The sequence below is a fragment of the Salvia miltiorrhiza genome, chromosome 5 (genome assembly GCF_028751815.1).
Source record: "Salvia miltiorrhiza cultivar Shanhuang (shh) chromosome 5, IMPLAD_Smil_shh, whole genome shotgun sequence".
Classification (NCBI taxonomy): domain Eukaryota; kingdom Viridiplantae; phylum Streptophyta; class Magnoliopsida; order Lamiales; family Lamiaceae; genus Salvia; species Salvia miltiorrhiza.
Genome location: NC_080391.1, coordinates 6305650 through 6321536, shown reverse-complemented (window position 1 = coordinate 6321536; position 15887 = coordinate 6305650). Strand labels below are relative to the sequence as shown.

Sequence of the window (15887 nt, the reverse complement as noted above, 5' to 3'; positions counted from 1 at the left end):
AATAGACAATGATCAAATGCAAACGTAGCATAACATTACTAGTACACAAAGTTTAAATGATGTTCCAATGATCCAATCTCATACTACATATTACCTTAAGATATCAAGCTTCTCATATTTAGAAAATAAAAACTATACAACTTTTATATTTAAGTAAAAAATATTATTGTATTGGGTAAATACATTATTCTATTATAAAATTTAATACTACCAATAATAGCAAAAAGAAAACCAACCACTCTTTATCAAACAAAGATCTACCTCACTATTTTGAAAAAATAGATTTTTTAATTATTAAATATATAAAAAAGATCTATATACTCTTATTTTTTGTTTTTTGTATTTTTGTGAATTTCAGTGGGCCCAACGCTCTCTACCCCAGTCCGGCCCTGATCCAGACTGATACAAAACATACATACAGCAGAGAGAGGGAGAGAGAGAGAGTGTGTGGCAGCTCACATGGAGTCTGGGAAATTGAGGCTTCTTGCTCTGCTGCCAATTCTTGCATCACTCCTTCTACTCTGTTCCGATAGTCTTCCGCAGGTTTGATTCCTTCACTCTTTGTGTTCTAAGAGTCTTGATGCTTCCTGGAATTCTTGGTTATATGGAGATTGTTATTTGTTAAGCAATAGAATATGCAGGGATATGGTTTTCTTGAAAGCTTTTGGGCCTGGGCTATCAAAAAACAGAAAAACTAGTAAAAAATGGTGCATAAGTTTTATTGGGATTATTTTATCCCAATAAAACATTTCATGATTCTTGTTGCCTCCCCAAAAAAAACGAAAGCAGAGACATGTGTTGATTGTGCATGTTGAAAAGCATGCATTTTTGAGTTGATATGATTACCATTCAAGCAAATCACTGGACGAATGTTTATTATCCCGGAGAATTTCAATTACCTCTGCCACTCAAGTTGTGAAATTGTATGTTTCGGTGCAAATTATTGGACGAATGTTTATTTCTTGGATATAGAAATTAAAGGTCCAAAAACAAAAGAGTGGTTTTAACGTCAGTGCACACATATTGTGTTGTGCCAAGAATCCAAGAACAAGTATATTCTACTTTTTGCCAGTTGTAGTGGTAGATTTCTTTGATTTCTTGGATACAAGAAAAGGCCCAAGTGAAACGAAAAAGAGTTTTTTTCTTGGAATTCTTTGATGCCAAGAATCCAACAACAGTGTCGTGTTGGTTGCTTGCTAACGGATTTCTCAATTCAATGTTCATACATACAATTGATCACTCATGCAAGTAAATGGGTTAACAGAATCAAAAAGCATTTGCCCTGCTTAGATGTTCTAATAATGCTTCATTACCTATCAACATGCTTTCAAAGGGATAATTACTTTGTCTTGTCGAAGTCCCCACACAGATTTCTACTTCTCTCTGATATTGCTCCTCTTCTCTTCCAGTAAAATTGGATATGATGTTAATTTTCATTGTAAGATTACATATGTTAACGCTTCCACTGTAGTTTGTTCGACAAGCCAAGCGAATCAACTGCAGCCATGTACAGCAAAGGCATTACTGGATAGCTAGCAAGCGTATTGTGACGCCAAATGCAATTGTTTCTGGTGCAGGTGTGTGGTAAAGATGATCATGTATAATCATGGAAAATCATATTCAAGTTTTGCAGCATTGCTCTTTTTTGGATAATATTCTTATAAGCAGTTTAATATATAAAAATCTTTTACTTTTTGGGTCATGTACTCATTTCTTAAATTGGATAATTGACAGTTGAAGTGAAAGACGGAAAGATTCTAGCTGTTGTTGAGGGAGATGACTGGCGTGGGAATGCTTGGACTCACCAAATCATTGATTATGGGGAGGCTGTTGTTATGCCCGGATTGATCGATGTGTAAGATGATATAACACTATTTTCCTCCCCCCTTCATGTTTCGTTCCTAATAGCAATATCATGGAAAGAACCACAACAATGTTATGCATTGTCATCATCATCATCAGAGATTTCACAAGATAGAGGTTTAACAGTCGAGGAAAACCACAAGGGATTGTAAAATACACCTTCCATCTAAATGGCAGAAAACAAAAAAATTTCCCTGATTTTCCAATGATTTGATATTAAAGATTCCTGATCCAAATAGTATTGCTTTTATTTTGGCAGGCACGCACATCTTGATGACCCTGGAAGAACAGAATGGGAAGGATTTCCTTCGGGTACAATGGCAGCTGCTGCTGGTATGCAGATTTACTTGTTTATTTTACTCTTTTAATTTCTTCAAGCCATGCACTTCGAGGTTGATTGGTGGTATAGTAACAATATAATGAAAAATAGCATATTGGTTGTTAAAAGGGCATATATATGGAAATAGGTGTATCATAGTTGTGCAAATTACATACAGAGATCATGATCCTTTCCTTGGGCTTTTATGTTTTGATTTTTCTTGATGGTAACTACCAAATTTATGCATTAAACTTTTTTTTTTGTATTTTGTTTTTCTCTGACAGGTGGTATCACGACATTGATTGATATGCCTTTGAATAGCTACCCTTCTACAGTTTCGGAAGAGACACTCAAACTTAAGGTACAGTGCGAGAGAAAATGTAGATTTTCCCCAATTACATGAATCTTTGTATGTCTGACTCTTGCTCTTTTACTTCCTTTCATGGACGTACATTCAGATCAAGGCGGCTCAGGGGAGGATCTTCGTTGATGTTGGTAGGCTTTCTACAACCAGTCTTGACTCTTTGGTGCCTTAAGTTTTAGTATGCGTGTGGTGACTTGTCTGCCTGAAAAGGTTTTTGGGGAGGTCTGGTTCCGGAGAATGCATTCAATTCAACGGCTTTGGAGCGTCTTCTCGAGGCTGGAGCACTTGGCCTCAAGGTTCACATATTTATTATTCTTGAGTTCAAACATATGATATATTTGCGTGCGTCATCTGAATATCGTGCTTTCTTATAGTCTTTCATGTGCCCCTCCGGGATCAATGACTTTCCCATGACAAATTCCAGCCATATAAAGGTATCCATATACTATGACTCCGAATGTTTTATGAGCATCTTCAATTTTTTTCGCCCATGTAAAATTTTATGGTATCCATCTCATATATATGTAGCCATAAAATTAATGTGTGTCTGTGTGCTCGAGGTCTTTGATACATGTAGCTTCGTGTAGGAAGGATTGTCTGTACTGGCAAAATATGGAAGACCACTCCTCGTGCACGCTGAGATTGAACAGGAACCTCAAGGGCTGGTTATGGCAGATGCAAATCCTAGATCGTATTCCACGTATCTCAAGACTCGCCCTGCTTCATGGTATGAGTTATTCATGGAAGACTTGTACAAGTTTCTGAGCACTAATTTTCATTTTGTGGAAGAAGAAATAAAAGCAGATGTGTTATATTTAGAAATTTGGTTTCATTTCGAGAGGAATGAAGTTAATAAAAGGCGGTGCTCTACTATTGTGCAGGGAAGAAGGCGCAATAAGAGAGCTCTTAACAGTAAGTAAAAACACTAGAGCTGGAGGTGTTGCTGAGGGTGCTCATCTCCACATTGTTCATTTGGCCGATGCCAGATCCTCTTTAGACCTTATAAAGGTAGTTTCTTGGTTCCGTTTACGGTTTAGACCTAAAATCAATCCTCTCTTATAGCAGCATGTTTGGGTAGGAAGCTAAGCGTAGCGGTGATAGCATCAGCGTTGAGACGTGCCCCCACTATTTGGCCTTCTCAGCTGAAGAAATTGCAGATGGGGATACTCGCTTCAAGTGCGCTCCACCAATCCGCGACGCTCAGAATAGACACAAGCTGTGGGAAGCTTTGCTGGTACTATATGATGATGATGATAAGTGGTTCCTTGTTTGTCATTACTCATTAATGGTGTAATTGTTTCAGGATGGAGACATCGATATGTTGAGCTCGGATCACTCGCCCTCAGCTCCGGAGCTGAAGCTCTCGGAGGAGGGGGATTTCCTGAGAGCATGGGGCGGCGTATCTTCTCTGCAGTTTGTTCTGCCGGTGACATGGTGGTACGGACGCAAACACGGGATGAGTCTCCATCAGTTAGTATCATGGTGGAGCGAGAAGCCCGCGCAACTCGCTTCCCAGCATCTCAAGGTTGCATCTTCTTCTTCTGCTACAATTGCAAACAAGGAATTCCTATGTTAATGGATGGGTTGGTGTGCAGGGGGCGATCGCAGCTGGAAATTATGCGGATATTGTGGCGTGGGATCCTGATGCGGAATTTGAAGTGGATGAGCATCACCGCGTGTACCATAAGCATCGGAACATTTCGGCTTACATGGGATCCAAACTGGCGGGAAAAGTGTTAGGTACGTTTGTGAGAGGCAATCTGGTTTACCAAACAGGGAAGCATGCTCCCGCCGCCTGCGGCCTCCCAATCCTAGCTTAGAATTCCTCTCTTTGATTTCTTGGTCTCCAACTGTAAATGATGAATTGTAACAACCATATGTATTCAAACTCAAATAGATCATGTTTTCATGTCATCCTATCCTATGCATACAATAGATATGGAAATTTATTAATTTTGTCATCATAATATTACTCTGCGCGTCTCCCATAATTTATAACCAAGCGTTTAAACTAAATTATACATTTTGGTTTTTTTTTTTTTCAAAAATTAATAGCCGTAAACTTAGGAAGGCTTTGGAAAGTGAAGTGTGAGTGATTAGTGAGAGTAGGAAGTTTTGGCATTGTGGATAGGAAAAGAAATTGAAATCGCGGCTGTGATTCCTTTCCATGATACTCGCTCACTCCCTCCTTCTCTCCAACACACCTCCGCCCTCCCGCGCTACCGACCGACTCCAATTAGCCGACTCGCTCCAATCGGAGACCCTCAAGATTCTCGAATGGCCGTCCCTCTGCAACCAGCTCTCCGCCTTCACCTCCACCTCCATGGGTCTCTCAGCCGCCCAATCTGCAAGGATTCCTCTTGGCCGGACCCCAACCGAGACCCGCCGTCTCCTCGACCAGACCTCCGCCGCACTTGCAATGCCCCGACCCTTGGATTTCTCCGGAATCGAAGACGTTTCTCGGATTGTTGATGCGGCCGTCGCTGGTAGAATTCTCATGATAGGGGAGCTTTGTTCCGTACGTAGGACGCTGAGGTCGGCTAGGTCATTGATCCAACAGTTGGAGGAGATTGCTTCTGGCAGTAGCTCGCACGATAGGTCTGTGTAAGTTACTGGTTGTTGATTGATTGGTTGTGATTTTTGAGGCTTCTACGTGATTTTGCTTGGTGAACTAGAGGTTGTCTGTTTCATTTAATTCTCTCTACCTTATTGCATCCAATCAGGTGCTCCCCGCTACTTGAAATTCTCCGTGAGTGTAATTTTCTGGCCGAATTGGAGCGGAGGATAGAATTTTGTGTGGATTGTAATTTTTCAGTAGTCCTCGACCAAGCTAGTGAAGATCTGGAAATGATAAGGTCAGAAAGGAAGACAAACATGGAAAATCTAGAGGCAATGCTGAAGAAAATATCTTCTCAAATTTTTCAGGCGGGTGGAATCGATAGACCTCTGGTTACCAAACGTAGATCACGGATGTGCGTTGCTATCAGAACTACACATAGATCTCTACTTCGTGATGGCGTAGTTTTAGACTCTAGCAGCTCTGGAGCGACTTACTTCGTGGAACCGAGGGAGGCAGTAGAGTTGAATAATCTGGAAGTGAGTCTATCAAATTCAGAACAAATGGAGGAGCAAGCCATTTTAAGTTACCTTAGTTCTGAAATTTCAGAATCCAGTGGAAAGATAAGATATTTGTTAGATAGAGTGTTGGAAGTAGATCTTGCTTTTGCAAGAGCTGCTCATGCTCAGTGGATGAATGGGGTCTGTCCAAATTTTAGTGCTGTAGGTTGTGAGAATTCTGAGCATAACTCATTATCAGTAGATGTAAGCAGCATTCGTCATCCTTTGCTTCTTGAGTCTACGTTGAGAAATATTTCAACTCTTTCAACATCTAGTAGTTCCTCTTCTTCTAATCAGGAAACCGGCATAAGAAAATCTGACATGCTGCCTGGTGATCTTGATTTTCCTGTGCCTGTTGACTTTAAAATTGGAAGTGGAGCAAGGGTGGTTGTTATCTCAGGACCTAATACCGGAGGTAAAACTGCTTCCATGAAAACTCTAGGATTGGCATCTATAATGTTAAAAGCTGGAATGTACCTCCCTGCACAAAATCATCCACACCTGCCGTGGTTTGATCTTGTTCTTGCAGATATTGGTGATCGTCAGGTAATTTGATTTTCTCACCTCACCTTTGTTGTTTTGAGGTTGTACTGCTTGTTTCTTTGGTGATATAGAATGCCTATTGATATAAAGTTTATTGATTCCAATTGAAGTCTCTAGAGCAAAGTCTTTCAACCTTTAGCGGACACATCTCACGAATTTGTAATATCCTGAAAGTGGCCACTGAAAGATCTCTTGTCCTTCTTGATGAACTTGGAAGTGGAACTGATCCATCAGAAGGTGTGGCTCTATCAGCCAGCATATTACACTATCTCAAGGAAAGAGTAAACTTGGCTGTTGTGACAACCCATTATGCAGATTTAACTCGGTTAAAAGAGAAGGATGCAAGGTTTGAGAATGCAGCTATGGAGTTCTCCCTGGAGAGTCTACAGCCTACTTATAGGATTATTTGGGGAAGCATGGGTGAGTCAAATGCATTAAGTATTGCAAAAACAATAGGCTTTGATGGAAGAATAATTGAGCGGGCACAATCTTGGGTAATGAAGCTAACACCAGAGAAGATGCAGAAGCTTAATACGTTGTTGTATCAGTCTCTAGTTGAAGAGAGAAATAAATTAGAAATCCAGGCAAAAAAAGCTGCCTCTCTTCATTCAGATGTATTGAGAATTTATCATGAGGTAAGGTTTCATATTTTTCTTGAGGACTGAGACCTTATAAATCTATATATGTATTTATATAAATATCAATCAGTGTTCTGAAGCTTCTATGGTCAATTGTGGTGCCTTAGCCCATAACTATGTGAATACATTGTCTGCATTTTGTAAATAGAAGTTATTTGATGTTTTTTACTCAATATATGTATCTAGTTTTGTGGCTGATAGCGTTAGATCAGCTGCAGTCTGCAGATTTAGGATTATCTTTATTATATTAGTTTTTGTTAGTTTCATAGTTATCTTTTATTTTTCGCAGTAGTTCAATTATTTAGGGTTAAGTTATTTAGGTCAGACTCATGGGCTCCAAGTTATTTAATTGGGCTTAAAGTCATTAGGTCTATATATAGTTCTTTACGACTTAGGGTTAATTATCTTGGGATTATTGTTTAGGGACAGCAGTAGCTGTAGGGCAGAGATATTTTTCTCTGAGGGCCTCGCAGGAGGAGTTTATATATCGTATTTTTTATTTTCCTTCCCATTTCTTCATCTTCATACGCCTTTACTCTATCAAATTGGTCCGACCTGCCGGATCAGAGACGATGGTGGCAACTACCAGGAGTACCGAACAGCGACTGGACGGATTAGAGAAGGCGGTTGAAGAACTGATTACAGCGGTGGACGGGTTTCGTACGTATCAAGTTTCAACGGACTCGAAACTTGACGCGCTGCTGAAGAAGTTCAATATTTCCCCTACTGGCACCGGCGATGAATCAGAGGGAAGCCGTGACTCCGAATCGGAGACTGAAACGCCCACTCCTCTTCAGGTTTTTCAAAAGATGGATCTTCCCAATTTTGACGGGACAGATGCACTTGCATGGCTCGCACGTGCTGACCAATATTTTCTCGTGCATGAGACACCAAGGGACAAGAGATTGAAGACAGCCCTAATCGCTATGTCAGGCCCGGCCATGGCGTGGGTGCAACTGTTGCTGCGACGCTGTCCGACGCTAACCTGGACTCGATTCAGCCGTGAACTTCTGAATCGGTTTGGACATAATGCTGCAATTAATGGGTACGAGGCGCTGGGGGCGACAAAACAGGAAGGGTCTTTGGAGGATTACATCGCTGCATTCGAAGGGCGTGCGGCGCAACTTCCTGATTTCACGGATGAGCAGTACCTTGGTTTCTTCTTGAGTGGGCTCAAACCACACATTCGCAAACAAATCCAAGACCCTACGGTCACGGATTACTCGGCAGCAGTTTTGATGGCTCGAAAGGTTGAGCAGGAACCACCGCCAGTTACCACAGCAAATTACTCTACCAGGCCAGTGTTCATTCGACATTCTTCCCCGGTCAGACCTCACAGCGCCCCACCAGCGACGAACACATCGTCGGTTGTCTCCCACACGTCGTCCGCTTCCCCGGCTGCCTCCCTCACTTCGTCTGCCCCTCCCCGCAATTTTCGCAACATCTCCAATGAGGAGTACATGAAACACCGTGCAGCTGGCACTTGTTTTCGCTGCGGCCTGAAATATGGGCCATTGCATCGCTGCCCACCTAAAACACTACAGGTTTTAATCGGTGACATGGAAGATGACCCGGGCAGGGACCTAGAGAATTATGAGGATACCGGGCTGAAGGAGGAAGTCCCATGGGACCATGTGAATCAGCAACCGCCTTGAGGACAAGGCTGTTTCGACAGGCGGGCAATTGATAGCGTTAGATCAGCTGCAGTCTGCAGATTTAGGATTATCTTTATTATATTAGTTTTTGTTAGTTTCATAGTTATCTTTTATTTTTCGCAGTAGTTCAATTATTTAGGGTTAAGTTATTTAGGTCAGACTCATGGGCTCCAAGTTATTTAATTGGGCTTAAAGTCATTAGGTCTATATATAGTTCTTTACGACTTAGGGTTAATTATCTTGGGATTATTGTTTAGGGACAGCAGTAGCTGTAGGGCAGAGATATTTTTCTCTGAGGGCCTCGCAGGAGGAGTTTATATATCGTATTTTTTATTTTCCTTCCCATTTCTTCATCTTCATACGTCTTTACTCTATCAGTGGCATGCTACTGATTGATCGATATTTTTTGTCAACCACGACCTGTGAGCTATTTATTTCCTATGTGCAATGGCTGAGTTAGGATGATGAATTTTTTATAGCTTAGTTCCATATTTGGATAAAATATTTCCTGCGCTCTGTTCGTTCATCATTATGTTTCATAATTCGTGATCAGTTTCATCATTCTGTGTTGCATCATTTCATCCAATTTTCCTTTCCCCTATTGAAGATTCGTGATGAGGCAGTTGATCTTGATGTGCGTGAAGCAGCTCTTAAGGCAAATGAGACCAAGCAGATACTACAGCAATTGAAGGTTGTGAAGGCTGAGATTGATACTGTAGTGCAAGAGTTTGGGAAGCAACTGAAAAATACAGAGCCAAAGGACTTCAATGTTCTTTTGAAGAAATCAGAATCTACCATTGCATCCATTGTTGAAGCTCATCAGCCTTCTGCTAATGAATCTGTAGATAGAAATGCTAATAGTTTCTATGCACCACAGATTGGAGAGCAAATCCTTATAAAGGACTTAGGGAATAAGCTGGCTACTGTAGTTGAAGCACCAAGTGATGATGACACGGTCCTTGTCCAATATGGAAAAATCAGAGTCCGTGTAAACCTAAGCAGTATAAATGCTGTTGCAGCTAATGGTGCAATGACGTCAGCCCCACAACCAAGGAGAAAGGTATGTTATGATTAAGCTAAGTTTGGGATCTTTTATTTTCAAGTTCCTTTTATTTTGGTTGAGTCCTTCTTGTTGTAACTGTTACTACTCATCCGCTCAGTCGCCCACCAATGATACTTGACGCGGAGAGGAAAATTTGTTATCCACGACCACAGTGAATAGTTTTCTCCAGAAAGAGTTGTCTCATATTATTTTTTAAACTTCAATTCTTCCTCTTTTTCAATTATGAATATCCAAATCTTCCGAATCCGAAAGGCGTATTAAAGATATTCTTAATAATTGTCGTAATATTTTGTGTTTTTGAGAATGAACGTATCTCATGCATAAAGGATTCTTGTAATTGATATTGTAGGGTCGGCAGACGAAGAGACTCGAGAATCTGAAAAATCTTTCAGAAACCATGAAAGATGAGAAGGCTTCATATAGTCCTGTAGTGCAGACATCGAAGAACACCGTGGACCTGCGGGGAATGAGAGTCGAGGAAGCAACTTACAATGTTGAGATGGCCATTAATACCAGAGGGCCTAAATCAGTTCTCTTCATCATACACGGAATGGGCACTGGGGTTTTGAAGGAGCGTGTTTATGAATTACTAAAGAAACATCCTCGTATAGCAAAATTTGAACAGGAGAGCCCTATGAATTATGGCTGTACTGTAGCCTACATTAAGTGAAAGTGCTACAATCTAGCCACAAAGGAAAGCGTCAACTTTCTTTGAATTTCGACCACAACATGTATGTGTGTATAAATACTACTCTTAAATATAGTACATACTACATAGTAATATGTTGGAAGCTATTTCCTCCGAGTCTTTTATTTGACACTGAGAATAAGTTTGACTTAAGTTTGGATGCCCTTAGATGAGTGTTGCGTTGGGTGCACTGGGCCTCGCACCTCGGTACTAAGCGAGTGAATCCGTGTGATCACCAGGCATAAGAGCATGGTTTCAATTTATTTATTTATTTGCATGCGGCAGTGACGCAGAAGAGTCCATACTGGATAAGACTCTTCAAGCAGTTGCAGATTGTCATACTGGATAAGGCTCATTTTGCTCTTGATGATTGCATCAATTTTTGTCAGCCTAATTAATATACCGATGAGCAGAGGCTGTGAGGTGCTGCCACCTACACAGACTGCGTTTGCTGGTAGCACGTCATTTTGTCAGCCCTCCTCATTTGGATTAAGATTGCGGCAGCAACATCATTATCTTGATCTTGCTTGACTCAGGTTAGTTCATCTTCACATTATGTTGGCAGTTTTTGAGAAATCAGTTTCGAAGCCACCCAAGGAGCTGAGCCTGAGCCTTCCAGTTGCTGGGAGGAATTGCTTGAACAGATGGGAAGAAATCGCAGAAATCTTCCGATCATGGAGATCAGACTGCACCTTTTACCACCTATCCGGTGGCAACTTCCTGGCTTTGTCGCATCAAGATGAAAATCCAGCAATTCCAAGGTAACTCTGACTCCCCACTCTCTCGGTTCAAGAAACAGTAATTAATCCTCCTGTATCTGTGTGGTGCAACTCAGGTCTGTTGTAGTGATGGATGATATCTTCTGCATATTCTCCGGGGCGTTGCACAACACTTGTGACATGAGACGATACTACGGGCTGTCAAGGCAGGCCACGGAAGCCGTGATCGTAGTCGAGGCCTATAAAGTTCTACGTGATCGTGCACCCTATCCTACCGATCAAGTCGTCAAGGAACTCGATGGCAAATTCGCATTCATTCTCTTTGACTCCAAAGCTCCGACCCTTTTCCTAGCAAGGGTAGGATTCGTTTAATCCTCCTAGTCCTCCTAGTCATACCTCAACAACTGCACATTATTTTGTTCTAAATTGTAACTAGATCCAACATTTTTCTCCAGGATCGCGACGGCAGCGTGCAACTCTACTGGGGAGTAGCCGGCGACGGTTCTTTAGTATGCACTGACGATCCCAATGTCATATCCGCAGCATGTGACAAACATTACACTCCCTTCCCTCCCGGTGAGCACACCATGCAACAATCAACAATCTTGAAACGAGAAAAACTTCATTTTTTTTCTTTGTTTAGCAATAGGCAATAGCAATGTTTGTCTGAAATTTTGCAGGATGCGTATTCATGGATAGGAATGGTCTGATGAGCTTTGATCACCCTCTGAATAAGGTGAGAGGGGTTGTGAGGGAGGATGATGGTGGAGTTATTTTCCAAGTGGATCTATACAGTAGAATTCCCAGCATCCCCCGCAGCGGCAGCGCCGTCAATTGGGCCAACGCCGCCCAAGTTGAAGGAGACTACTGACCAACTTTGCTCTGTGCTTGTGTGTGCGTCAGTGCGTGTCTTCTGGAAAATAAGGCGCAATCAACTTTATCTGTTGTGCTAATACCAATGAAGCTTGATGCTTCAAAACTCGTACAACATTACTGGATAAGAATGGAAATTTGTGAGCCAACTGTGTGCGTGGATTTTCATTGTTTACATCTTGCGTTACACTTTTACATTGACGACACTCTCTAATAAAATTGGCTAAATTGATTCAAATCACCATAATAATTCAACCTTTTCCTTTTACAATTATTGTGTTCATTCAATTAGGGTTTATAATTAGTTGTTATATTAAATTTGGATTTTTAATATAAAAATAATTATTTATATTGATATTTTAAGATTAGGGTATAATTTTTTTTTAAATTTCAATTTTTTGTAATAAATGTTAATTAGAATTCATAATATTATAGTATTTTTTTATTTTATAATAAAAATTATTAAAATAGTAAAACTGATAATGAGATACAAACGATAGTGTAACACGAGACAAACACTAATAGCAAAATATTCACTTGAATTATAAGCATGAGACACAGTGACACACATAAGATTGTGGGACACTGGATCTTATCCCATTTTTGTTGGAATGAGATTCAGTGTACCACACTTTATGTCCCACTTTGTGTCCCATTTTCAATTTTATTTAATTTCAACTTTATATGTTTTAGTTTAATTTTGTGATTATTACCTAGGGTTTTATTCCATCAATTTAGGGTATATAATTATTTTTTATCATTTAATTTCATTTTTATTAGCTAATAATAGGTTGATAAATTCAAAGTCATGGTATATACTTTTTAAAAAAATTTAATTTTTTGAAATAAAAATTAAATATAATTCTTAGTATTATAATAAATTTTATTTTTATAAAAAATATTTTTAAAATAATAAATATAAGCATAAGACATAGTGACACACATAAGATTGTGGGACACTTGATCTTATCCCATTTTTGTTGAGGCGCACTCATAAATCTTATCTAAATTTGATCCATTTATTTTCGTATGCACAAATTGTCATTTTATTCATCAATGCAATTATTTTATTAAGATAATTATTACTTTTGCAATTGTCACTTTTAATTATAAGAATTGTTATTTTTATTCATAAAAACTAAGAATTGTTGCTTTTATTTGATATATCGTTGATTTTATTCAATTTATATAAAAATATTGTGATTTTATTCATGACAAATGTTACTTTTATACTATAACAATTGTTAATTTTATGGTGAGGCAGCCGCACACTATGTTTTTGTGCATTTTTAATGCATCCAAGTAATATACTATTATTACGATATACTCATGATATTGTATGTCTGACATTAATTATATCTATTTACATGTCTATCTAATTATAAATTCACAAAAGATAAGAAGCCCTTAGATTTCGATATTCGTTCTTTATCCATGAAGTGAACGAATATGGACGTGTGATGCCATATCCCATCATGTAGTATCAAATTGAATGCAAGAAAATTTGTAAAGCACTAAAATTATTCCAATGCTCCTTCTCTTTCAACATCTTTCTTTTCCTTCTCTCAAACAAAACAAATCCAAAAAAGAAAGGGGATCATCAATCTTTAATTTTCAACCTTAATTTTTATTTTTGTGCATATGATGTAGGATTCTTATGCATTTTATATATGTATATGAAGACACTAGAATAATATTTTACTCAAATATTTGATCGGTCCAAATATTATGAATCATAATATAAATATTAGAACATATATTATATAAAATCTGGTCCACATAAAAGAACAGACAATCTAACAGAAATTTATAGAGTTCCTAATTATTAATTAAAATTTGGTTCAAATTTAAAGTTCTGTGACATAATTACATAAACATGGCAGTTGGGGTAAGTTGTTAGTTTCCAAAAATAGGAAAGAGAAATCGCACTTGTCCACAATCTCCATCCATCTTTGATTGCAAAAAACGCGACTACGGGAAAGCAAATTGATTCTCCATCACTCAAATGTCAATAACGTTTTCATATTTATTTAACATTAAAATAAATATTTTGTTTAAGTAAAAAATATGCATTAACTTAATTCACCGATATAATCAATGACGGAGCAAGGAATTTTTATGGGGGACTGAATTTGTAGGGGGTTTGGGAGCGATAGCCCCCATGCCAAAAAAAAATGACCATTTCGTACATTTTTTCTTAAAAAATAAACATAATAAAAAGAATAATAAACAATATTTTCATGAATTATATAGTTCTAATATATTACAAATAACTTAAAAACACATATTTGGGTGAGCTAATTGTTTCTATTTAAAAAAACAATGACAATTGATTTCAATGTGCACTCACCAATTAAAAATGTTGTAATATCTTCTCATTATCAAGTATTAAGAAAAATATCATTTCCCCTCTCTCTTTACATATTATTACATTAAATGAAGAAAAAAAATTATGAAGCCCGCCCTAGCCCAATGAATAGCACTAAATACAATATTTATATATTCATCTTTACCAATGTTCATACGATATGCACCACTCACATATTTTAATAACACGCTTCCAAATATTTATTAAAAATATACTCCATATTATAGTCCACAGTGTGCCTGCATGAAAGACGCTCATTGTAAATAGTCTGTAATATTTATGTTCTTCTATGCTAAAGAGTAATTTTGCCATCGATATTATACTTAGTACTACTGTTATGAGATCGAAATCCAATTGATGATTTGTTACACACTATGTCACAACCTCTAAATTGCATATTGTTTTGTTACATATATTTATATAAACACCATTATTCAATAAATAAATAATGTTTATAAGTATTTCCTTTTCTTTTTGCTCACACACAATTACTAAATTCGTCAAGAACATCTAAAGTGTCAAATGAACATGTTAACAACGTTAAATCAATTTCTATGAAAAAAGTACATAGTCTAATTAATTTATGTAAGTGTATTAATACCTTTCTTAAGTAGTTAGCAATATATCAAAAATATATCTCCATCCCAATTCCCAAGACACTATTATTAGATGTAGTACAAATATTTTGTAGGAAACATCCAAACATGTAAATTTTTTTTGAAACAATCCAAACATAGTAAATTTTAATCTCTAAATAATACTCCATCCGTCCCAATTTTTAGTATCCAACTTTTCTTTTTTGGCCGTCCCATATTTTAGTATCCATTTCTATTTTTGGTAAAAGTAAGTGGGGGCCCTTACTCCACTTTAATTATTTTAACTCTCAAATAAAATGTGGGACCCTTATTCCACTCACAACACATCAATCATTTTATTAAAATTCGTGTCGTTCTCAATTGAATATCAAAAGCCGGGACGGAGGGAGTAAAATTTAGAGTTTAAATTTCATTGGACCACCAACCATTTCCCCTCTCGCCAAATCAAGAAAAAAGTAAAGTAAAAGAAACAAGATGTGCAAATGTGAACTCCAAGGAGTTAATCAAAAAATATAATATTCTTCGAATTGATTATACATAAATAATTATATTGTTTTTTTATATTTCTCCTCGTCTCTATCGTGGTCTATGCGCCGTGTATGTTATCAAATTATTTACTATAAGGGGGCAAGAGAAGGATTAAAAAATGTGTTAATAGGCAAAAGTGCCCCATTCCTTATTCATATTTTGAAAAATGTCCACCCTTATCATGCAAAGCTATCCATGCCCTAAATTACTAATTAACCCTTAAGTGGGTCAACATCAAATGTAATGATTTCGGTTCTCTTACACAATCTTACACATTTTTGAGTTTCAATGCATTTCTTTACAATAATGACCGAAATGATTTCAATCTGTGCATGCAATGATTTTGTAAGTCACTGTATATATATATATAGTGTTCATATCTTTAAATTGTAAATATATCGACCGGACACTAATTAACACTTAAACAATATATTAAATTAAATTCAGCAAAATAGTAAAAATTAATATAAAGATACAAATAGATAGAATACAAACTTTTATGTCGATATATCATCGATCCGGCCGGTAAAATGGCCAGAGAAATGTATCCGAC

General features: G+C 37.9%; 3 protein-coding genes across 4 annotated transcripts; all 3 read left to right on the top strand.

Annotated features, from left to right (window-relative positions):
* The first annotated feature begins 249 nt into the window (after positions 1-249).
* Positions 250-4515, top strand: LOC130985524 (allantoinase). The gene is made up of 13 exons (XM_057908526.1): positions 250-543; positions 1472-1577; positions 1735-1855; positions 2123-2196; positions 2467-2543; positions 2641-2677; positions 2757-2842; positions 2921-2980; positions 3134-3273; positions 3428-3554; positions 3625-3780; positions 3850-4071; positions 4142-4515. Exons 1-13 carry the CDS (start codon positions 460-462, stop codon positions 4364-4366), a joined length of 1515 nt encoding a protein of 504 aa, XP_057764509.1. The 5' UTR covers positions 250-459; the 3' UTR covers positions 4367-4515.
* On the top strand, positions 4497-10365 carry LOC130985523 (uncharacterized). 2 transcript variants are annotated; one of them, XM_057908525.1, is made up of 5 exons: positions 4497-5144; positions 5270-6209; positions 6317-6841; positions 9107-9559; positions 9912-10365. In XM_057908525.1, exons 1-5 carry the CDS (start codon positions 4714-4716, stop codon positions 10230-10232), a joined length of 2670 nt encoding a protein of 889 aa, XP_057764508.1. In that variant the 5' UTR covers positions 4497-4713; the 3' UTR covers positions 10233-10365. The 2 variants fall into 2 exon arrangements, with proteins under 2 accessions (XP_057764508.1, XP_057764507.1); XM_057908524.1 differs by having other exon boundaries at positions 4497-5150.
* A 420-nt stretch (positions 10366-10785) lies between these two features.
* Positions 10786-11991, top strand: LOC130985525 (stem-specific protein TSJT1-like). Its single transcript, XM_057908527.1, has 4 exons — positions 10786-11011; positions 11086-11326; positions 11425-11545; positions 11650-11991. The coding sequence occupies exons 1-4, from the start codon at positions 10806-10808 to the stop codon at positions 11838-11840; spliced, it is 759 nt and encodes a 252-aa protein (XP_057764510.1). The 5' UTR covers positions 10786-10805; the 3' UTR covers positions 11841-11991.
* The last annotated feature ends 3896 nt before the right edge of the window (positions 11992-15887 follow it).